The 23825-nt window shown below is 49.2% G+C and overlaps 9 protein-coding genes across 9 annotated transcripts; 4 read left to right on the forward strand and 5 right to left on the reverse strand.

The window, feature by feature from the left end:
• Nucleotides 1–2753: 2753 nt before the first annotated feature.
• Nucleotides 2754–4603, forward strand: T069G_09306 (POT family domain-containing protein; the record flags this gene model as incomplete). Its single annotated transcript, XM_056176516.1, has 2 exons — nt 2754–3148; nt 3211–4603. The coding sequence occupies 2 exons, from the start codon at nt 2754–2756 to the stop codon at nt 4601–4603; spliced, it is 1788 nt and encodes a 595-aa protein (XP_056024994.1).
• Nucleotides 4604–5306: 703 nt separating this feature from the next.
• T069G_09307 (major facilitator superfamily domain-containing protein) lies at nt 5307–6890 on the forward strand (the record flags this gene model as incomplete). The annotated part of the gene is made up of 1 exon (XM_056176517.1): nt 5307–6890. The coding sequence occupies one exon, from the start codon at nt 5307–5309 to the stop codon at nt 6888–6890; it is 1584 nt and encodes a 527-aa protein (XP_056024995.1).
• Nucleotides 6891–9203: 2313 nt separating this feature from the next.
• T069G_09308 (voltage-dependent anion channel domain-containing protein) lies at nt 9204–10568 on the forward strand (the record flags this gene model as incomplete). Its single annotated transcript, XM_056176518.1, has 1 exon — nt 9204–10568. One exon carries the CDS (start codon nt 9204–9206, stop codon nt 10566–10568), a length of 1365 nt encoding a protein of 454 aa, XP_056024996.1.
• An 808-nt stretch (nt 10569–11376) lies between these two features.
• T069G_09309 (fungal specific transcription factor domain-containing protein) lies at nt 11377–12850 on the reverse strand (the record flags this gene model as incomplete). Its single annotated transcript, XM_056176519.1, has 3 exons — nt 11377–12270; nt 12329–12598; nt 12686–12850. The coding sequence occupies 3 exons, from the start codon at nt 12848–12850 to the stop codon at nt 11377–11379; spliced, it is 1329 nt and encodes a 442-aa protein (XP_056024997.1).
• A 471-nt stretch (nt 12851–13321) lies between these two features.
• T069G_09310 (aldo/keto reductase family domain-containing protein) lies at nt 13322–14678 on the reverse strand (the record flags this gene model as incomplete). The annotated part of the gene is made up of 5 exons (XM_056176520.1): nt 13322–13345; nt 13403–14092; nt 14166–14252; nt 14310–14391; nt 14455–14678. The coding sequence occupies 5 exons, from the start codon at nt 14676–14678 to the stop codon at nt 13322–13324; spliced, it is 1107 nt and encodes a 368-aa protein (XP_056024998.1).
• A 1016-nt stretch (nt 14679–15694) lies between these two features.
• T069G_09311 (short chain dehydrogenase domain-containing protein) lies at nt 15695–16610 on the reverse strand (the record flags this gene model as incomplete). The annotated part of the gene is made up of 2 exons (XM_056176521.1): nt 15695–16268; nt 16324–16610. The coding sequence occupies 2 exons, from the start codon at nt 16608–16610 to the stop codon at nt 15695–15697; spliced, it is 861 nt and encodes a 286-aa protein (XP_056024999.1).
• A 423-nt stretch (nt 16611–17033) lies between these two features.
• On the forward strand, nt 17034–17975 carry T069G_09312 (uncharacterized protein; the record flags this gene model as incomplete). Its single annotated transcript, XM_056176522.1, has 1 exon — nt 17034–17975. The coding sequence occupies one exon, from the start codon at nt 17034–17036 to the stop codon at nt 17973–17975; it is 942 nt and encodes a 313-aa protein (XP_056025000.1).
• A 164-nt stretch (nt 17976–18139) lies between these two features.
• On the reverse strand, nt 18140–19288 carry T069G_09313 (beta-lactamase domain-containing protein; the record flags this gene model as incomplete). Its single annotated transcript, XM_056176523.1, has 1 exon — nt 18140–19288. One exon carries the CDS (start codon nt 19286–19288, stop codon nt 18140–18142), a length of 1149 nt encoding a protein of 382 aa, XP_056025001.1.
• Nucleotides 19289–20737: 1449 nt separating this feature from the next.
• On the reverse strand, nt 20738–22696 carry T069G_09314 (major facilitator superfamily domain-containing protein; the record flags this gene model as incomplete). Its single annotated transcript, XM_056176524.1, has 3 exons — nt 20738–20898; nt 20954–21909; nt 21969–22696. 3 exons carry the CDS (start codon nt 22694–22696, stop codon nt 20738–20740), a joined length of 1845 nt encoding a protein of 614 aa, XP_056025002.1.
• Between the last annotated feature and the right edge of the window lie 1129 nt (nt 22697–23825).

Consider the following 23825-nt stretch of genomic DNA (forward strand, 5'->3'; position numbering starts at 1 on the left):
CCCTTGTCTCGATCTCAACCTGCAGAATCCTTTCAGACCCCAAAACCAACGACATGCCATGGTTAGCCGTCTCTGGCCGCCGTGCGCTAGCCAAATAGCCTTTTTTCTCGTCCTGTAGGTCAGAAGGAGTTTGCGACAAGAATGCGGTTACTTGTATCCGTAACATCATCACAATGACTGATGCTGACAGCTACTGGCTGAACAAAAACACGAACTTTACCCCATATGGGGTAATCTAGATTTCTTGGCTCAACTCGACGTCAAAATCCAAAGGACTGGGTGAAGCTCGGTCTCTCCCCAGATATTCCCCAATATCTTGACTAACAGATTGCTTTTCATCCCCATCACAAGATTGACACAAAGCGTGCCATTACGAGAAGTTTTGAATACAGTGGCAAACGCCCCACAAAACCCCGTATGATTCTTGAGATAAACATGTGCAACGAGAAACTTGTCATGACTAGGTGCTGGTGCTGTGGGCCTCGGGGCAGTCGGTAGGGTTGCATCCATCGGATTGGAGAGGACCAACAAGGGACGGTCTACGCTTCTCCTCACTGCCATGAGTGGTGATGGTGATGCTGCAAAGAGTCGATCGCGATGAGCACAGTAGCGCTCCTAGACCAAACCACATGTATCGTCAAATGCCCTTGGCAGCGGACTTTTGCGTGAGCCACATGGACATGGCTTCCCATCGTGCATCCTTAGACTGGCCGCCACGAGCTGGGAGCGGCTATTTCGACCACTCTGTTGCCCTGGCCCCTTGAAAACTCGAAAAGCGATTGGATGAAATTGCCAGCATTGGTTCCCCTACCGGGCTGCACTCCGTCACGCCACCCGCTCTTGGGCTTAGACCAACGGCAAATTCCTGCTGAGGCGTCCAGGAACAAAGAGCGCAGCCAGCACTAGCAAAGCATCAGCATTGTTGGTTGATTCAAAGTCTTTTTTCTTTCTCCTTTCCCGGCCGAATGACTCTTGGCCGCCTTTTTCGACTCTGCCGCTGATTGCGTGCTTCGGAGCCCTCCCGGAGTCCAGACCAATCGGGGGCTGGAATGCTGATACATCGACTAATACGCATTACGAGTAATTCCGTCGAGGCTCGGTGTGCCATTAGTCGTTGGGATGTTCTTATGGAGCAACGCACCGTTCTTAAAAGTAACCTTGGTATTTGAGCTTTACGCTTGAAATTAGAAAGCGACGGGGGACCCTCCGGTATCTGTGGAGCGTCGCATGTCGACCCTGTCAGCCAGCAAGCTTAAAGAGAATACCGGCGATGCCATTGGCCGCGGCATCCTGAGGATGGGGACAAGGGACTTTTGCAGAGTGGCGCCTGTGCATGATTGAGTCCAAAGCCGTTCGCTCACCATGCCCGGAGAAGCCTAGGGGCCCATCCTGGCCATGCTTACGGCGAATTTCCCGTGGTGTTTTTGCCATTGCCGGGCCCGGCCGAAAAGAAAGAAGAAAAAAAGCATAACAAGCTTAAGGTTTTGGTTACACGGAAAAAAAAAAGGTCTGCAGCATGCAACCATACGAGTACGGGTTGGCTCAGCAAACGATGGCGATCGCATGCGTCCGAATCCATCCTGGGGGCCACAACGCTTGCGGATGCTTGTTTTCTCGTAGAAGATTCGCATCAGGACGCAGGTAATCGATCTCGGCGACATCAGCCAAGAAATAAGATAGCGATTATTCGCCAGGCTCAATATCTGTGTCATCGCTTAGATGCCAAGCAGGCTATCTGTCGCTGCCCCGCCGCCATCACATGGCTTGTCGTGTGCTTCCCCCAAGGAGATCCATTGTTTGCTCTGCGTCGACGAACCTGGAACTGGTGCTAGGCAGCTAGTCTGGCGCGCCAACTCGCTGGGTCGTTTTGGAAGCATGAGCGAGAGCCTTGCGGGCATTGATGCATCGATTTGCCTTTGCCTGTTCCTGCGTGTAGCAGAGATCTAGGCTGGGGCCTCGGACAGGACGAGGCCACACAGCCTCGATCAGCATCAGCCGTGGAACCAACAACGGCATGTGAGTCTAAAATAACCGAGGAGACAGCGTTGGGTTGCAGGCGTCGTTACATTGTGGGGGATACAGACAAGCCGTACGAGTATGGGTGCAAGCATCCTTGGCGAGAGGGACTGGAAGCATGGCGATGCTGGCGGTCAGTGGCCCCAATCGACAAGTATCAATCCGGGCAATTCGCCATGCCATGCGCTCCGCATTAGCTCGTGTAAATTCCACACCTCTTCACTATCAATCTGGCGTCTCGCCACCTCCACTTGGACCCTTTCTTGCCTGGTGGCCCCGGCATTGGTCCGGGATCTTTTGTTTAGTTGCCACAGGCTTCGCCTGAAGTGGTATCGCCCTCCGGCGGCTGCTAGTCTTGGCCCGAGAGCATATCGACCGGCGTTGATGTGGTGTGCTTGGCGTGTTGCCTCTTGTAGTACAGGAGCAACTAACACTAGTAACAAGGTTTAACCTCGTTTCGCCTCCATACCAGGAGAGCAAGATACGATACGGGGACGAACAAGGCCAGGTCAGCACATGGCATGGTTTGGGGTATCTGTTCCGCAGCCAACTAATTGTCTCAACCCCCATTGACTCGGGTTTTCTATATAAGTGAACCCTTTGGCCTCACACTCAATGGCTTCTTTTTCCTTCTCCTTGTGCTGCGAAGCCCGTCCGTCTCTTGCCCACTTCATTTGCTGGGTCGTCAATTCGAGCCACTTAGAAGCTCGCCAGGTTCCCTTCAACCTACCTTCACCATGAGCAACGCCGCCAACCTCGACGTTGATGTCATTGCTGAGGCCGACCACCGCGCGGCTGGCTTTGACGACAAGACCCCTCACGCTATCGACGTCCGAGGCGACGAGGACTACGATGACTTCCCTACCGAGGAAGAGCTGCGCACTCTGCGCCGTGTCTCCGGAAAGATCAAGTGGAGCATGTACACCATTGCCTTCGTTGAGCTTTGCGAGCGTTTCTCCTACTACGGATCTTCCGTCCTGTACACAAACTTTGTGAACCGCCCTCTTCCTCCGGGATCAACCACTGGTTCTGCTCCTGATGGCCGCCCCGGTGCCCTGGGAATGGGTCCCAAGGCTGCTCAGGGTATCAGCTTGTTCAACCAGTTCTTTGCCTACATCATGCCTCTCGTTGGGTAAGCTTCTGACTTGTCTACTCTGTCGTGCAAATGTTTGGTTACTTACACGTCACAAACAGTGCCTGGATTGCTGATGCTCGCATGGGTCGTTTCTGGACTCTTCACCTTGCCATTGGTATCTCCACCATTGCCCACGTCATTCTCGTCGCCTCTGCCGCTCCTGGTGTTATCGTGAAGAAGGACAGTGCCTTTGCCGCCTTCATCATTGGTCTCATCTGCCTTTGCGTTGGTACTGGTTTCTTCAAGGCCAACGTCTCTCCCCTGCTTGCCGATCAGAACGAAGATAGACGCATGCGCGTCGAGACCCTTGCCTCTGGCGAGAAGGTCATCATCGACCCTGCCGTCACCAACACTCGTATCTTCCTCTACTTCTACTTTGCCATCAACATCGGATCTCTTGCCGGTCAGATTGCCATGGTCTACGTTGAGAAGTACGTCGGTTTCTGGGTTGCTTTCCTCATCCCTACCGGCATGTTCCTCCTCGCCCCCGTCGTCCTGTGGAGCCAGAAGAAGAACTACCGCCTGCAGCCTCCCACCGGCTCTCTGCTCCAGAAGTTCATGCAGATGTTCTTCTATGCCCGCAGAAGGTCAAAGGGCTTCTTCAAGATCGACTGGGATGTTGTTCGCCCCTCTCGCATCGCCATTGCTGAGCGACCCAAGTGGATGACCTATGACGATGCCTGGGTTGACGAGGTCCGCCGTGGTCTCATGGCCTGCAAGGTCTTCCTCTTCCTGCCCGTCTTCTTCCTGGCCTACAACCAGATGACTGGTAACCTGACCATCCAGGCTGGTACCATGGAGCTGCATGGTGTCCCCAACGACATTATCCAGAACCTCAACCCCATCTCCATTGTCATCATGATTCCCCTCATCGACCACCTCCTGTACCCTGGTCTCCGCAAGATTGGCGTTGCTTTCACCCCCATCAAGCGTATGACCACTGGTTTCTTCATTGCCTCTCTCTCCATGGTTGCCTCTGCCGTCATGCAGCACTACATCTACAAGATGAGCCCTTGCGGTGATCACGCCAACGGCACCATCATCGTCGACGGCGAGGAGGAGCTCTGCCCTCCTGCTCCTATCAATGTCTGGGCCCAGTGCTTGCCCTACATCCTAATTGGTTTCGCCGAAATCTTCGCCAACGTCACATCCTACGAGTATGCCTACTCCAAGGCCCCCGAGAACATGAAGTCTCTCGTCATGTCTGTCAACCTGTTCATGAGCGCCATCTCTGCCGCTATTGGCGAGGCCTTCACTCCTCTGTCCGATGACCCTCTGCTGGTCTGGAACTACACCGCTGTTGCCTGCATTGCCTTCGTTGGTGGTGCTGCCTTCTGGCTCTGCTTCCGTCACCTCGACTCTGACGAGGACAAGTGGAACATGCTCAAGAAGTCCGAGTTCATTGGCCAGAACCAACCTGGTCTGGGCAAGGAGGCCGACGAGGAGCCTTAAATTTCCCTTTTTCTTTTGACGTACAGATGTGTGTGATGCTTTCTAGCAGGGTCTGGGATATGATACCAAAAATAAGTGTAGCAATATATGATACCTAATATATATATAATGAATCATTTCAAAAATTTCTCTTCTCTCTCCATACTATATCTCATCGATGACTTATATGCTTCGTCTTTGGAGAAGCTGGTATTTATTTACGTAAACGGCGATTTGGATTTGCGGCAAGTGGAAAAGAAGAGCATAACGGCTAATTTGACTGGTTTAGGCAGAGTTTAATGTCAGACTCCCGGGATAATTTTCTGGGGCGCCGAAGCCGGGTGCGGAGATTTGACGATTTTTCGCCGGGAATTCGGTACTTGATCCGATGAATTATCGGCGTGGTAAGAACTCTGTTTATGTATTCTGGTTGCTAAAAGGATGCAGATCCCTCCCGTTTTCTCTATCTATTTATAAGAACCTTTTCTTTTTTCCAAACCATCGCTGTATTACTCTTCGACATCGAGTGCATGTGTGTTGGACTGTTGAGTGGTTTCGTATGGTATGCGCTCAAAGAAAGAACATATCACAGGACAAGTCAGAGGGGAGAAATCATAGGCTGGATGGGATATGAGTTTCAAAGTGTCATTACGAAACCGATGAGAAATTTTAAAGCGGTTGCTCCGGATTGATAGGAGACGGCTCAAGGCAATCGACCTACAATATGGAAGACGTGATTAATCGCTCACCACCGTCCCATGATCCACGAGATGAGACGATATCGCAAATACCCAACGATAAAACGCCAAATTCAGCGAATGATTTTCGACAAGATGAGAAACAGGGCCAGCGTCAGGAGCGGGATCTGTATGAAGAGCCCAACATTATCCTCCCGCCTACTATCAACGCTGCCTACGACTGGACCGGACCCGACGACCCAGACAACCCTCGCAACTTCTCTGCCGCTTTGCGCATCTTCAGCACCATTGCCATCACTATGCTAGCCATGATTGGAACTGTAGCTGGATCAATGTATGCGCCCGCACAAGACGCCGTCGCCTCAGCCCTCCACTGCAGCCGCATTGTCGCTGTCCTGCCCCTTTCGCTGTACAATCTAGGGCTTGCCTTTGGGCCCATGGTCGGCGCACCACTTTCAGAGACTTACGGCCGCAAATCCGTCTTCATGCTCTCAACCCCAGTCTTTGTGCTGTTCATGCTCGGATCCGGTTTCAGTCGCTCAATAGCTGGGTTGACGGCCTGTCGCTTCTTTGCCGGTGTGTTCGCCTCGCCCCTGATCAACAATGCGCCGGCCACGCTGCTCGATTTTACGCCTCCGCGGTATCGGGGTGTCAGTCTGGGCGGTTACTATGCTGTGCCGTCGTTTGGTGCTGCTTTTGGACCGTTAATTGGAGGATTTGTCTTGCTTGTCAAGCCGTGGCAATGGACGCAGTGGATCTCCATCTTCATTACGGTTGCGTTTTACATCCCTGTGTGCTTCACTCGCGAGACGTACAAGAAGGTGATTCTCAAACGACGAGCTACGCGCCTGGGGCTGCGTGACTCGGCGTCCCAGAGAACATCACCGGGGCGAGCGTTCAGATACTTCTTCACGACTCTGATCCAGCGGCCTCTGCACATGTTATTTACGGAGCCAATTGTCACACTAGTAAGCGTGTATAACGGCTTCCTGTTTGGTCTTTTGTATACGTTTGTCGTGTCTGTGCCGTGGATATTCAGGCACTACTATGGATGGTCGGCGGAGAGTGAGCCGTTGTCGTATTTGGGGTTGATGTGCGGCACAGCTCTTGCAGCAGCGCCCCTGATTCTGATCGATCTTTTCTCTTACCAAAAGCGTTTGACAGAGTGGCAGCTTCATCATGATGACGATGAGCCACTCCCCTCAGAGAATCGTCTCATGTCGGCTCTGATTGGGAGCATTATGCTGCCAATCTGTCTCTTCATTGTTGGCTGGACGGTGCATTACCACGTACACTGGATTGTGCCAATTATCTTCCAAGGCCTTGTTATGCTGTCATCTCTTCTTGTCTATGCGGGCGCTAATCTCTTCATGCTGGATGCGTATGGTCCGCTTTATGGAGCATCCGCATCAGGATCCATGATGTTCAGTCGCTACTTACTGTCTGCTGTGTTTCCCCTCTTTGCGTTACAGATGTACGAGAATCTTGGGGCGGGATGGGCTACGAGCATTCTGGGCTTTGTGACATTGGTGATGGCGCCGATTCCTTGGTTCTTTAGGGCATATGGGGAGAAGCTGAGGGCGAGAAGCAAGTACGAGATGAGCACTTAGGAAGTTGAAGTATAATGATGATAAGACGATTATGATTGGCGTTCCGATTAATGTAGACGATACAATATTGATGTAGAAGACGTATCAGATATGTCGAGATCCTTATATAAGATAGGAAAACTTTTCACGCAGCTCATCGAAAATAGAAATCTCTCTATCTCATCAGAGGCGCCTTCTATATATAGCAAGTGTATGCAAGAGGTATTGACAGAGAGGAGATAAAAAAACGGAATCGAAACTAAAGTCAAACTCTTGAATGTTTTACCTAATTTCCCACGTTCGTTATCAAGATTTGCTCCACTGCACACATGGGCAAGGGCAATGATACAGATGCTCGTCACATATCAACCACCCCCTTTCCGTTGTTACGGTGATGCGTAATTCCGTAGAGGCTGAGCAGAGTCGCTTGGCGATAAGAGTTTTATACGGCAGCGCCAAGTCGAGATAGCCTATGCAGATCCGTACATCGAAATTAGAGTTGCCAAGCCCAAGCCGCGTCAGATCTCTATAGACGTCCGTCGTCTATTTTTGGGTGAAACAATGGCAGAATCGCCGGACTGTAAGGCGTTCTGCGTTTCAACTACGCCATTGGTTAACTTTATCCGGCAGTAAATAGATACAAGATCGATTCGTTAGGATATACAGCAGGGTGGTTGACTGCCGAGCTAAAAATGCCGTATACACAAAATGACTGGACAGAAGCGCATCCGTTGCTGGTCTCACATTCATCATATCTTGTCGAATTGAGTGGGCAATGCAAAGAGGCAGTGTTTGGTCGATTGTCTCATTCTCTCTCGCGCTAACTGGGAGCAAAAGCTGCTACCAAGAATATGCTTGACTCAAGACCCTTGACTGCACTTACAATGCCAGCTCGGATCTTCTCGTTTTTACGAGCAATCTGTCTCAGCTGCACCCTTACAGCCTCATGTCCTGAGCGCAACCAAGACATTGGATCTATAGTCCGCACGAAGATAGTAAATGTAATCATGAAAATGTATATACTTGTTTTGTTTGTATTTTCCCGGATTATCCGTGGACTCGGACTCGAGTTTTATTACAGCTCCGCAGTTCAATTCAAGTTCTCGGGATCCCGGCTAGCCAAGTGCCAAGAGACGGCTGCCAAGTACATACACACAAGTAGAGCAGGCGGAATCTTTCTCTCTAAGTGGCCATTCTTACGAGCTGCAAACAGTTCATTGTTTGGCATTGCCGATGCTTGTGTCCTCGGCCGACCGAGAATCTGCAGGCATCCGCTTATAATACCAGGGCTCACCATTTCCCCCCCCACTACCCCGGTGCCACGCTTCGGGAGCTTCTCTCAAGCATAATCATTCTAAAATGCGTCGCAAAATTTTTAACTGCCAAGTTTATAATGTGGATATTTCACGTATGACTAGATTGCTCCATGGATCGACGAGTCTGCGTTACAAGACCCTGGGTGGCTATACACTTTGCGCTTTAACTTGCGTCGTTCATGGATATTGGGTAAAATGTCATGTCTTGGCGCAGATGCCCAATAATGGGACCACATTGAATCAAACCATACCTGTCAAAGCAAATAGCCTCACCGCAGATGGAATTTACTGGAGTAGACCCCGGCTCCAGCACGCTGAAGAACCATGATAGGGTACGGATACGTGCAGTTTTACCATTTTGTTGGTCCATTATCAACGTTAGAAATCCCTGCCCGGTCCGTGACAGGGCGGCAAAGGGGTTTGCGGATATCCAACTTGTTGTCGATTCAGAGTACGGATACCAGTTCTGCCTTGCAGATCACACAACCCCTGAAAGTCTCCTAGCAGGCCGTCTCGCTAATGGAATTGATACCCAACATACCATCTCCTACTCTACTGCCGATTAGTGGGATCGGCTTTTAAGGGCGGCGCAAGTGCCGGCGCCAGGCCCGGGTCTGCGAAGCCCCGACTTACATGGGTCGCGATACTTGATACATGGCAGAGCTCCAGCGGAATAGCCGATGTAGCTTGTTGCCGCCAGCAAACTTATCGAAATGAGACATTCTTGGTAGAGGATAAACTTGATTGCGACCTCTTGGCCACACGCTTGTTGCGTCAGCTTTTTGTGCGCAGCCATATGGTCTATGGGGCACTATCAGGGAGTCGCCGGGGGCTTGGATTTCGTCCCTGGGCCAAAGCAAACGGAGCCGGGCTGGGGTGATTCGAGTACTTAGATATGAAGGTCCTCGACATATTCGAGGCCTGGCAAACAGAATCTTCTATTATTCTAGACATCTTTCTAGCGAGTCCTATCCTTTCGGCCTTTGTCTAACCTCATATTTGCACTACGCTGCTAGGCATGGCTCATCTATCGCCCTCTCAGGCCTGGGATAGCTTGCCCACTCCTGAGATATATGAACCAAATGGACGGGAACTCTCAAGACAATTCGTTCCTTCTGACAACGACGATGTTGAGGGTGGGCGACTTGAATCCAGCTTCAGTAATCACACACGATCCTTCTCTGGCGATGTCACACGAACGAACACTCCCGTCCCCGACGACGAGGAACATACAATCAGCGAGAAAAAACATTCATCTCAAGCCATTGACATCTATGACCCGAACCGGCCGAAACTACCTATTCGACAGAGACTTCAACACTTCACATGGGCCTGGTATACTTTCCCCATGAGCACTGGCGGTCTCTCCTTGCTCATATTCGCACAACCCAATCAGTTCACTGGTCTGAAGACTGTGGGCTTAGTTGTTTACATCATCAACCTTATTATATTTTCACTCATCACAATGACCATGACTGCTCGCTTCTTACTACACACGGGTGAGCTGGTTCGGTCACTTACCCACCCAAGGGAAGGCTTCTTCTTTCCGACATTCTTTCTCTCCATCGCTACAATCATTACAAGTACCCAACGATACGCCATACCAGACGATCACGTCGTACTAGAATGGGTCATACAAGCTGCTTTTTGGGTGTATGTCGCTTTGACATCAGTGCTGGCCATCGGCCAATACAGTTATGTCTTTGCGGCTCATCACCTCAGCTTGCAGAACTTTATGCCGACCTTGATCTTGCCAATCTTCCCCATCATGCTCTCGGGAACAATTGCGTCTGTTATTGCGGCAACACAACCTGAAATCGCAGCCATGCCGATTCTAGTAGCTGGACTTACGTGCCAAGGCCTCGGAATGTCAGTGGCCATATTGATGTACGCCCATATGATTGGAAGGTTGATCCAATCTGGTCTTCCTAACCGAGAGCACCGACCTGGCCTTTTCATGTGTGTTGGTCCACCATCTTTCACTGCCTTGGCCTTAATCGGCATGGCCAATGGTGTCCCCGACAGTGTTGAGGAGCTGGCCATTGACAAGAGCGTCATCAAGGTAGTGGCTGTTCTAGTAGCGATCTCTCTCTGGGCGCTTAGCTTTTGGTGGTTTGGTATTGCCGTCGTTGCTGTTATTTCGTCGCCCCCCAAATACTTTCACCTTGGCTGGTGGGCTATGGTGTTTCCCAACACAGGCTTTACGCTGGCAACAATTTCTATCGCAAAGGAGCTGATAAGTTCCAGCTTTCAGTGGGTCACCACAGGAATGAGTATTTGCATGCTCGTCATGTTCTTCTTTGTCTTGTACAACCACGCCCGAGCAGTTGTTGTTCAAGATATCATGTACCCGGGGAGAGATGAGAATGTAGAGGACCATTGAGAAACGTCTACTGGACATGGATCTATGAGTCAAGGACGGCAATCAAAATAGACAAGGAAATATTTCTTTCGATGTATACTTCTTCTTTTGGTGATGTTTGGATATATTTTTACTTGTAATTTTAGAATCTGCCGGTGTTGATGGTGTATGTATTGTATGTAACATGTGCGTCTGAAGCTGAATGTAGAATAGAAACATAATGAACTTTTTTTTACATCACCACAAAGCCCTTCATCAGTGAGCCTCCTTATGCCATGAAACTAAAGATGTTTAACAAAGCTAGAGCTGCATCCTCCATTACTACATGTAACCATCAATAACGGATTGGGCAATCGGCGACGGTTTTGTCTCTGGCCTCTTTTTTGTATCAACCGCAGAACTGAACCAAAGCACAAGATTGCCACCTCTGACAAAGTGCAGATTAACTGTCAGAGCGACAAATCGATTACCTCCATCATAGCATCTCAGCTGCTTCTGTATCGCATGGTGGCTGCATGATCATTCATTGTTGCAACACTCTATAGACTTTAATTCCGTTCGACCAATACATGTTCAGTTGGCCGCGTGGCCTAATGGCTAAGGCGCTAGATTTCGGTTGCAATCACCTTCTCTAGAGATTCCAGGTTCGACTCCTGGCGTGGTCGCATTAATTTTTTTGTCGCCTCTACTGACTCGCTAGTTTCTCGCAGAACTCTGCTAAGCAAGATCTGTTCAAGTACGCACGTTCAATTAATATTATCCAATAGAAGAAATTACAACATTACTCCTCCATTGAAAGTTGTTCACCATCAAGTATCTCTTTTATAACTCAGCAGGATGAGATAGATCCTAGACTTCCGATTGTCCACTTGCCAGCGCTATTCTGCGCGAATCCAAAATAGCGGCGAACATTCTCAATATCTCCCTCCCATACTGGATCTTTATTATTATCCAAATATTGATAGATAGACTCGCACATGACCTTTGTGCGAGACTTGGCCCACCAAACGTCCTCGGACAGAAGCCGCCAAGCAGTGGCATAAAAGCAGAGCATGATGACCAGAGCCTCAGTCTTGTTGTCCGCCACGTCCTCTTCAAAATCTTTGGATGCTTTGGCGGGCCAGAAGAGAGTATACACCTGAATCTGCGGTATCAAATGGTGAATGACTCGGCCCTTGGATACGGCATCCATGGTTCTGAGCAGCGGCGTCAGTCGATCACAGGCGTTGAAGTCTTGACCTTCTATACAGCATCCATCATAGTTGGTCAAAGTCATAGTTCGTGCGCTGAAAAAGATATCGTCGAAGACAAAGGTCTCTGCCAGCGATTCTTCAAATTGTCGAAACTGGTCGATGCTGTTATAGGACATGGGGGCCTTGAAGATGCCGTTTGTGTACCTCTTGTCTTCCTTCATGGTCTTCATGACCGTTTTGAGACCAGCTGCAAATTTGAGCAGTCTATCGGGTTCACTGGTCATGTCGATCTTGTCATCTTCATATGCAAAGAACGGCATGGACCAAGCATAGTGCACGAGAAGCATAGCACAAGCGATAATAATATCGTGATTGAAACCATCCGTGCCTTGCGATAGAAGGTCCCTGAACCCAGAGAGAGTTAGATCCAGATGGTATGACATTGACTTGTTATGTTCAGCGTTGTGGGGCGAAAGACTTCGCTGGTGAGCTGCCGAGATCATTAAGACGGCGTGCATGACAACTTCATTCTGGACAGCGTCAGTACTGCTGGGTCGTAAGAAGCGATAGTGCGGTTCAATAACTAACATTCAATGCCACAGGAAGCACTCCATCTCTCCATACTAAACTGCCGAAAGCTAGGGTTGGCGATGTGTAGTGGTCAAAGTGATGCATGAGCCGTAGACTGGGTAAATCGAGACCGAGACCGAGGGACTTGGGAACGGAGCCCGCCCCGAATCTCTGATGATGGAGTTGTTGCCGTGAGAACTTTGGCAACATGGACATGATGCTAAACTCATATTGGCAAGGTATATTCCTGGCAGCGCATCTCGCGCAGGCAGGTCGAATCTCATCACACTGCAGACTCATCAGCGGCATGTCCATCTTCTTCCCAATCCGTCATTGTAGAAATATTAGTTGAGATAGGCATATTTTTAGTCGTACCTTGACTCTAGAAGATTTGCATGACAAGCATCCAGCGCGAGACTTTGCGTGTCGCTTCCGTTGCCGTGGTTCTCGGCCAAGGTCATCCACTCGTGGAGCTGCAAGTATTTGGCTCTCGCCCGTCTTGGAGATTGCGAAAACGCCGAAATTTCCGTCCGGAGGCATTGCTATGAGTAATTGTATGGAATTGATTTTGATAGTAGATGTTACGCAAAAGAAAAGGAACTTCCAAGAGTTTGTCTTCAAGATCTCTCTAAATATGCTTCCCGCGGCTCTCGCTCGCTCGCTCCTCGCTGACGCCAAATACCCCAATACGGCAAAAAGTGGTCAGCAGAAGTAACTAACACAGTGTATTAGCGCTTTAGTACTATTCGTTTAGTTGCATACAATTACAGGCTTGTATGGCAAAGATGGCGTTGTGATGCTGCAATTCATCAAGTTATGAAACAACTTTAGATTAGTGGGATGAACTCAGCAAGATGAAGAGACTCGGCGACTAATAACCTGTTGGTGAATTCAATTGTAAGTTTGGCCTATATCTAGTTGTGTTTTGCTGTGTACAGTTCGCCTGTAAGTGCAGAGGTCTACTGTTGATTGGCTAAAGCGAAGTCCTCTCAGTACATGTTATCCAGACCCTTAAAGAGGATGAGGCTTTGGTGCCTATAAATGCTGTTAGTATTCATCGTCTAAAGTCTTCCTCAGTTTTTATCGACATACCTGTGGCGGCGATACCCAGTCAAAGTTACCCAATCTCTTCGTGGTCCATAAGTCTGACGGATACATAGCACCCTTGGGACCACCCAATATTTCCTGAGGGTATCCGGGATGGAAGGGCACAGCACTTTCAATTGCTTCCTTCTCTTCATCCGTAAGATCAATTGCCAGCGCCTCAATGTTGGACTTGAGGTGTTCAACCTTACGACCTCCCACAATGGGGAAGACGTATGGTGCCTTTAATCGAGCCCAGGCTAAAGCGATGCTGGTGATAGTTGTACCACGAGCCACAGCAATCTTCTCTAGCGCATCAGCCATGGCAGTCTTCTGAGGCTTGTCGACGAAAGGGACCTTGCGTCCATCTCTCTCCTCTTCCTTCTCAGCCGCACGCTGGGCTGAAGTGCGGAAGTAGCCCATACCCAAGACGCCATAGGGAGCGAGGGCAATGCCTTCATCAACACACATGGGGACAACATCACGCTCGATATCTCGCTCGGCCGCACTCCAATGGCCCTGGTAGACGGAGAATTGAGTTAATCCCTTCTGGCGGGCGTACTCGTTGGCTTTGGCGACGACCCACGCAGGGGTGTTGGAGATGCCGAGATAGAGAACTTTGCCGGCAACAACGAGGTTGTGCAGGGAGTGCATCAGCTCTGGGATGCTTGTGGTAAAGTCCCATGTATGGACATAGTACTGTTGGACATTGAGATTAGCTCTCGTATCTATGAATGAAGAAAAAGCCTGCTGAAAAAAAATGGATACTAACCAGATCAATATACGATGTCTGCAGTCTCTTGAGACTAGTCTCGATGGATACCGCCAAAGACTTTTTGTTATTTCCACCGAAATTTGACTGAATCTTTGTATCTTCTTCAGCCAAGCGCCAAGCGGATGTGTACTTCGTGGCCACGATCATCTCTTCTCGATTGCCTCGGGTTGCCATCCACTCGCCAATGATCTCTTCGGATTCTCCGTTCTGGTAATTGCCCGCACTGAGACGACTCAAGATTAGTACTGTATCTGCTGATATTTCGGTTAATTGGGCAGCAACGCACGTATCGATAAAGGTTCCTCCCTGGCTGTAGAAATAGTCCATCAATTCAAAGGACGTCTTCTTGTCACAACTGCCCATGCTGCCTTCCCAAGCTGTTCCAAATCCCATGCCTCCTAGGCAGAGAGGACTCACTTTGACAGCAGCTGAAGGAGCTAGCTGGCGATGGTAGGCAAGCAAGCTCTTGGGCGCGGGCGCAGCGCCGGGTAGATTGTTTGCCTTTCCCATGGTGACGACTGTTAAAGTTCGAATGTGTTGTGATAGAGAACTTGTATTGAATGCTTCGAGATATTCTGTCTGTTTGTTGCTTGATACTTTACGAGAGGCTTCTGGCATTCACCATGGGCACGCCTTCACTTATATCTATTCTTTAGCTATAGTCTCCTCCCAAACATCGTATGTCTTTTTGGACATACGAGAGCATTCCACATTGCCTAATCTGGTATACTTCAGATCGTATCCCTAATATGCAATACCACAGTAAAGCTAAGTATAAACACAGTACGGTTCTTGCAATTGCTACATACTTTAGCAGCAACCGTCGTGTGCCGAATTGGGAATACGAGACAAAAGCATGTTAGCGTGAGAAATGTCTCCTTAGCCTTGACACCGCCTCGGCAAGATCGAGCCGGCATTGGCTTGCTGCATGGGCCAGGGCCACTGTTTCTATCACATTATGGAGCATCGGGGAGAGCATATATCGTCAGGCTGTTGAGGAGATCTAGCGCCTCTTGTAGAGAGCGGCCAATCATATCAATTGTTAGCCGAGCATCAGAATATATGCATATTACTGCCCCGCCATCGTACAATATAGGAAGCAACCGATGGAAAGTTCACGATGTTTCATGTTCCGGATATAGGGAAAATTGATTCTTGTTGGCCGGATTTACTGCAAAGTCCGCTTGTTGAGCCTATATTCCGTAAGATGAATTCATTGATGACACAAAATTTCCAAATGAGGATGGTCAGTTGACTAACAAATAGTCATCTGTCGGCATTATCGTGATGTGTTCGTGAAGTATACGTGAAAGAGTCACCGCGTGTTGAACTGCTGTGCCGAGTATCTCGACTTGATACCCCAGCAGCAGAGCTAAGGAAATGCACGTATCAGACATATGGCATTATTTGGAAGGTGGGATGAAAATATTGCATCTCAGAGCCCTTGAGCTGTCACACATATTTTGAGATACGAAGTTGAATCTGTGGATTCAGACTCATGTAAAGGGTACCCCTTTGTACATGACCTAGGCAAAGTCCGTACTCCTCGCAATATCTTCTATAGCAGTCAGCTGTTCTCCCATCTTCGTCAGCTTCTGCTTCACGGTATCAAAACAATCTGACCCAAGAAGAATTTTCAAGACTTCTCCCTTTCCTCTCTTTGCCAAGTCTTCTCCGGCTGCGTCAGTTGCTACATCCACAATCTTCTTCCCTCCCTTGACGGGATCTCCTAGTTGCTTCCCATTTGACGTGCGTTGAAACTCTACAAGAACCCTTGCAGGAGTACCGTCATAATCGCTGATTTTGCGTGCAGGGACTATGAGGTTTGTAACCAAATTTGTCCGAAAAGTACCTGGTTCGACAAGCACAACTCTGATGCCGAATACACCGACTTCAGTTGCTAGAGCTTCCGAAAAGCCGCTCAAAGCAAATTTGGAAGCTGAATAGGCAGTTGTTGCGGGAGCACCATAAAACCCAGCTAAACTGCTGACATTTACAATGGTACCTGTTGCCTTCTTCCTGAAGAGAGGCAGGGCTCCTTTGATGCAACGCACGGCGCCAATAGTGTTTGTTTGGATTTGAGCTTCAAACTCTTCGACACTGCCAAAACACGGTAAGTCCAGCCCGGCATTAAAGCTTGTACAAAGCTCCTTACCTCATCTCTTCAAGAGAACCCAACATAGCATATCCCGCATTGCAGACCAAGATATCGACGTTATTCTCCTCGACGAGCCTCTCTACAACAATCTCCGTCTCTCGTTTATCGACATCTATCTCAACCCATTTGCCACCCTGCTGTTCAACAGCTGGGTATTTGACAGCAGCTGATTGAGGATTGCGAGTAGCGGCCAATACTCTATGGCCAGCTTCAAGAGCGGCATAGACAATCTGTAAGCCGATGCCAGAAGAGGCACCTGTAATGAGGAACGTGTGTGGTGCCATTGTCAACGAAATGATGTGAATGTCTTTGGCCTTTTCGAAAATCCGAAGAAGATTCTGAGCTTTAAATACATATTTCGAGCTATATGAGACTCAAAATTTGGAACCCAAATGACTACAACTTGACAGAGGGAGTCACCAAGTAGGCACACCCTGCAATCTACTTACTCCCTCATCGTGATTGGCTTGACATACATCTAAACCACTCCATTTCGAAGGCCCGAAGTGTGGATACAGCAGCGGAGGACCGCCGCACCAATAGCAATCGAGATGTAAGCAAACGGCATCACTAGCGTAGATGTATTGGGAGGCTCAGCACGAGAGATTCATGGCTACTCGTCTCATGACACTCGCGACTTTTCAATCTCTTGAATAAGCACCTATACGATAACTGAGATGCATCTTGCACATGATTTGCCGCCTATCATGCGTAACGATGATGATGAATGGAGAGGCACAACTGATCCCAGTGTGCGACGCAGAGTGCAGAACCGACTGAATCAGAGAGCATATCGACAGCGCCGACAGATGCTCGGGATTCTGGATAAACCACCAAAGAAGGCTACCAGGAAACCGGTATCTCAACACTTGAACCACGCCGATAAGAGACGTCCCGGATCAGTCCCTACCGGAGCCGAAAGCCTAAGCTGCCGAAGACAGGCGGAGGATAAGAGCCACGTTACTGGCAGGCTCGAGGCCCGTCATCGGAAATTTGATGACAAACAATACGCTTCTTCCAGTGCAAGTGTCGATCCGTCACTCTGGTACACCAATCCCGCTGCAGTGGTTGTGATGTTCCAGGAACTGAAGCTTGGGCGCCACGCAGAGCGTTCACCATCCAATGATCACCTCTTAGGTATAATGCAGTTCAACGTGATGAGAGCTTTTGGAACCCTAAGCTCTATCATTGGATTGTCTTCAGACAATTTAATAGATGATGGTGCATTGTCTCCGTTTTCTTCATATACATATTCAGCTCATAATATACCACACTTCCGACTACCAAAAAGCCTCGCGCCAACAGCTCTACAGAGATCCATTCCACATCACCCATGGATTGACATATTGCCGTATCCCCAGATGAGAGATAACCTTTTATTACTTGAGTCTGGTGTAAGTACAACGATGGAGAAGCGCCAGTACGATGCAGATAGCCTATGCCACTGGATGGTTGGGCTCGACACCTGCCAGAAAGAGTCTGGCCTCATCCTGTGGGGAGACCCATGGGATCTAGCCTCATGGGAAGTAACAGCAGAGTTTTTGAATGAATGGGGTTGGACTCTGGAAGGCTGTGTTGACTTATTTAGGTCGACGGATTACTGGAGGGCAAGGAGAGGGGAGAGGCCTCTCTTTAGAATGGGACACTAAAGTGTTGGATATCATTAATAAGCGCTACTTGGAATAAATGAATCTATATTTAATTAATCAGGCTGCGGTTTTATATATACTCACTCTTGCATCACTGGAATACTGAATAGACACTGATTCATTGTATTATAAATAATGGTTCGCCGTCCTGCAACAAGCTACTATTATACCTCTACCCCCAATGCCTTATACACGGCTCTCAAATAGTCTCCTTCTCTTCCGTCTGCCATAATCTGATGAGACATCTGGTTCATGGCATACGTAAAAGTTAACTTTCTGTCCGCGTCAAAGACAAATAATGACCCTCCCCAGCCTCCCCATACTCCAACTCGCCCGCTTGGCATAAAATTCACCAAGCCTGACCCTCCAAGAGCGTATCCAATACCCCATCTCATATCCATGCCCGCTGCCAGATCTGGGCCGTTTGACTGTTCCCGAAAGATGAGCTCAATTGTCTTTTGGGATAACAGCCGCACACCATTGACCTCGCCGCCCAGCGCCAAAACGGAGAAGATGCGATTCATGGCGCGAGCATTCGTGAATCCGTTAAAGGAGCTAAGATCAGCCTTTCGTATCGTCTCCGATTTGAGCATATTTGCGTCGAGTGCAGGATTGGTAAACGTCTTGAACGCAACAGATCCTACTTCGGGCGCTGCCCGGGGTGGTGGCGTACCCTTGTGAGGAATATTGTTGCTGACTCGAGGAATATCCTTGTCCAGCAAGCCAATCTGGAAATCTGCCTTCAACGGGCCAGCGATTTCCTCGGCGACAAATTGTTTCAATGGCTTGCCCGTGACGCGCTTCACAACTTCGGCAATCAAAACCCCGAAAGTGACGATGTGATACGCGGATGCCGTGCCTGGCTCCCACAGAGGGGCCTGTGCCGCGAGTTTTGCCGCAGCACCGTCTTGATCACAAACATCATCCATGGTCACATTTTCTTCCCACGCCGAAAGACCAGATGTGTGAGACAGGATGTGGCGAATCTCAATGTCTTGCTTCCCGTTGGCGGCAAATTCGGGCCAGTATTTTGCAACTTTTGCATCCGCATCGACCAGGCCGCGATCTATGAGCATCAGGAGCGCGAGACTGGCGAGTCCCTTGGTGGACGACCAGACTCCCACGATGGTGTCCGATTCCCATGGTTGGGTGCGTTCCTCGTCGGCAAATCCTCCCCAAATGTCTACCACGTCCTTGCCACCGATGTTGAGACTGATGGAAGCTCCGACCTCGACTTTCGAGTCGAGATTCTTTTGGAAGAGAGTCCGAAGCTCCTCAAATTTGGGGTCAAGGTGGCCGTGGATTTGCGCCATGGTTGTAATAGCTAATTGTGGTCGCTGCAGATGAGAATATAGAAATGTAAAGGAGCTTAAGATGAGAACTGAGTAGAATTGAGTTGATAGCAGATTTCGTCCACTCACGTAGTAGCTAGCGACAACGATCACTATTAATATCTATATTTCTTCATAACTCCACGACAACACTCGATTCTAATCAATGGAAAATGACAAATCGGATTTACGGACGAAAGGACAAAATAACATTGGATTTGTAACTGAGGAGCAAGGATCTGCTCCGCGGGTTTCCGGGAGCAGGGCTGACCATGCGAAATTGCACACAGTTGACGATTGTAATACCCAAAGCTGCACGGTGTATTATGTTATGGGCAATCCATGCGTGAAGGTTATAATATCAGCCGAAACATCGAAGAAGCGAATACCCGACCGGGTTCAACTGCCACATCTCCGAACCAGGATCGGCCGGTGTTATTAATGTTGATGACGAATCTAGAAATAAGTTGGCAGCAATCCTGCCGACTTGACACTCTGGGCTTCAGAGCGTCCAGTGTTGGTTGGAATATAGTAACAAATGTTTCATTAGCAGCGCTGCAATTACTAATATATCGGAATTATAAGGGGAATCCTGAATCCTTCATCTACGGCGAGGTTAGATGATACATTAAACTGTACCCCAGCGCACCGCTGCGTGATGGACTATGTAGATAGACGAATACGGCATTGGATTTATGAAATTTCTACCAGTGAAGCTGCGATGAATGAAAAATATTCACTGCGAAGGTTTCGTTATCTCTATCTCATATCGGGATGAGAGCCTCGACTGTCACTCACAAAGACTAAATACGCGTATAATGCAAATGACGATCGGATCTCGCATCTTGCTTGGTCCTTGGCGCGGCGCAACTTCTAGCACTGTAATTCGTTCCAATTAGGCGATAGCTTCAGGCAGCTAAAAGACGGATCTTTCCGATCATATGCAATGACCCACTCAATCGTTTTTGAGTCCGAGTTGACTACCAGAATCTCAATTGCCAAGTTATATAGTACGTAACACATGGTGAGCTACCGGGCATCCGAAACACATGGTGGCAGTAGCAGATATTTGAAGGCAAGGGTGATTGATGCCTCTGTATCTAAACAGACGCTGGACGGGTTCCCATCCAACATATCATTCACACTGAGTAAGGCTTTATAAACTTGGGATATTATTTCTATTTTGGTAGAGCAAAAGATAAACGGCTCGTAAATTAACCTTATCCAAAGACCCGGGTATAAGAACAAAAAGGCGTTAGAAATAGACAAGTATTCCCGCATCCCAAAGCTATTTCGCAATGCATATGCATATCTGCCCAACAGTAAAAGGAAGCCAGATAAAGAAATCTAGGAATCAGCCCTTATTTTTTGAGATCCCATCCTCCATGACTCATCTTCTATATATATATACACAACTTCACACAGGACGCTTTATTTCCTCGTCGCATTGACGACGGAGGGGCGGCGGCTAGCAGCGGGAGTGCCTCTGGGAGTACCGCGAGGAGTAACTCTGCTCTCGCCGAAGAAGCGATTCTGCTGGCTGTATCGTCTGTGCGGCTCAGGTCGGCCACCAGAAGCTGATGTAACGGAAGCTGTGATTAAATGATTAGCATCAATACTTGAACAAAGAAATGGGAATTGACTTACATCGGCGGTTGGGATCATATGAGATACTGCCGCGGCGGCCTTCATTCGCTTGCTCTTGACGAGCGTCAGCAAGCCGCTGGGCAAAGGGCGATCGCTTGCGCAGAGTTGGGCCCTTCCAGTAAATAACGTAGACCGCAACGACGAGGACGAAGGAGATACAGAAGAGAATAGTGCTGGCGTATTCCAGGTTCTTTCCACTTGACTTTCCGATGTTCTGGAAGAAGGGGAGAGCAGGAATGGTGAGAACACCAGCCAAGAAGTCTCGAGACCAACCGTTACCACCAGTGGCGGAAGCGGAGTAAGGGCCATAAGCACAGATCATGTAATCGATCGTAGCCATGTAGATGGCGTAGTTCGCGATACCGACAATGGCGACGAAGATCATGGAGCCAATCCAGTGGATAGGAGGGCCTTGAATGGTCCAAGCGAAACCAATAAGGCCGATTGGCAAGCAAGGAGCTGTGTATAGAAGGAACCAAAGACGAGACTCATACTGCGCACGCTCATCATTGGGCTTGGCCCTGCGTTCCTTGATGTTGCGCTTGATAGCAGGGATGAAGAGAAGCCATGCAATGACATAGCCGATACCGATAGGGATGAAGCTCAACCCGATTTCAACAGTACCGAATCCCCACTGCTTATACACCAAGGCGAACGACTGGATGAACATGAAGATGAGGGCGTCGGAGAAACCAGAGAGGAGAGAAAGAACCAGGACAATCGGCTCGGTAAGGAACATCTTGAAGGGGCGGACCCAGGTGATGAGGACTTCCTTGGCAGAGAAGCGATCTCTGAATGGGACAAGCTCGTCCGGTCCCCAAATGTTCTGGCCCGTTTGCTGGCGGCGCTTCTTGGCAATGCGGTTCATCAGGATGGTGGTTCGAGTCTCGGGAACGGTGAAGCAGTGGACAAGCTGGACGAATCCACCCAAAATGAGCTGGACCCAGATAGACCACCTATAATGAAGTGTAAGTAGACATTGAGAAACACAGACATTGTACGATTAACTACTCACCTCCAGGCAAGATACTTCTCGGTAAAGCCACCAACAATGGGGCCCAAAACAGATCCACCAACAGAAGAGAAGACGACGTATGCGACCGCGTATTGCTGCTTATCGGCTTCCCACATATCGGCAATCATACCCAAGGTGACGGAGCCACCAGCTGAGGAGAGACCACCGAGGGCGCGGCCGACCATGATGGAGGCAAAGTTAGGAGCCAGTGCAACGGGGAGCTGCCAGACGTTGACCAAGAACAGAGAGAGCTGTAGGACCGGCCAGCGGCCAAACTCTTCCGACCAAGGCGCCCAAAGCTCACAGCCAAAGGCATAGAGAACCAAGAAGATCATGGCACCACATCGCGCAGCTTGCTCGCTGACGTGGAATTCCTCTGCGATGCCAGGAATGGCGTTTGAGTATAGAGAGGTGTTGAAGTTCATTGATACTTGGACCCAGAAGATGACAGTCAGGATGTACCATTTCTTCCACTTGGGGAAGCAGTAGCCGAGCTCCTCGTAGCAGTCATCTTCTGTGATTTCGTACTTGTCGTAAGTTCCAAGCTTCTCCAGCTTGTTATTGTTATCAGAAGGCAGATTATCATCTTCTGACTTTTCAATATTGTCAGTGCTAGAGCCTTGACCCTGTGACCCATTGGTTCTCAGCCTCTCGTTGGCGAGGTCCAGGTCATTCTGGTTGAGGATCTGAGGAGGATCCTCCGAGAAATGTGTGTGTTGACCCGACATGTTTGACGTATAACCAGAGCAAGTCTCCTTCAGCTTACTTAAAAAATTGGAGTAGCTGACATGAGGTATGGGGGAGAAAGTCTGGGGAAGACTGTGAGGAGAAAGAAAAGAGGCGGAAGGGATGGGGAAGAGGAGGGAAACAAAGGATTGGAAGATGGAGGGCAAGCCTATTTAACTTTATTTGCGTTCAGTTTTCATGATTAGACATTCGCCAGCAGGAAAATAGGGTTGGTGGTAGGCGGCGGAGGAAATAATGGGGATTTGAGGTCTCACCATGAAGCTACGAAAATAAGAATATCCACCCACACCGGGCCCCAGCAAATATGACGTCCATGCTGCCCCATCCGCCGGTACCAAAGAACTTGTATGTACACACTAGATCCGGATGTCCAACGTCTTCGGCCAAACCGAAAGAAGCTCGAGATTGTAACATTGTAAATGCGGATTTATAAGAGTTACGGACGCGGATGCTGGCCATGCCCCGAGGGCTAGTGCCAAAGTCTGTCGAAGCCCTCGCCGCCGTTCTCGGAATTCTACGTCCAGAATGCACCGCAAAACATCCCTGTAATGGGCATTGCAGCACGCGAGAAATACTAAACGCTATTTTCCCCTCGTCCTGTGATCTGGGGGAGCGAAGCGAGCTGGGGAATGCTCTCAGCACGCTTGCGGCTGCATGGGGCGGTATCCCAAGCAACAAGGGCGCTGTGAGACATCGCTCAGCCAGCGAGAACGGACGGTCCAGACTTTTGGAGTCTCTGCACGTTCTCGGCCATGCTCAAAACAGAGACATGTAGCAGAAATCCGTACTAAAAAAAGTTCATTTCTTCTTCTTATCGCAGCTGTTCCTCCTGGTGAAGAGGTTCTAGACCGTGGTGCTCAGCCCGGAAGCATTATCGTGGGTTTGTTTTGATGCTTTCCCGTTTTCCTGTAAGAACATCATCACCGTGGCATAACGGCCTCGACCATGCCAAGCTGCCCTGTTTTTCTCATTCTTTCGAATTCTTTCCCACCGTTTCAGTTTCAGAACTTCCCTGTTTCTCTCCCAGCGCACGGCCGTCTGGTGTTAGTCCCAGGTCCCGTCCGTCAGACTAACTGCCAACACTCATCAACACTGCCAAGCAGGGCCTTT

Source organism: Trichoderma breve, chromosome 6, assembly GCF_028502605.1.
Source record: "Trichoderma breve strain T069 chromosome 6, whole genome shotgun sequence".
In the NCBI taxonomy this organism is placed as follows: Eukaryota; Fungi; Ascomycota; class Sordariomycetes; order Hypocreales; family Hypocreaceae; genus Trichoderma; species Trichoderma breve.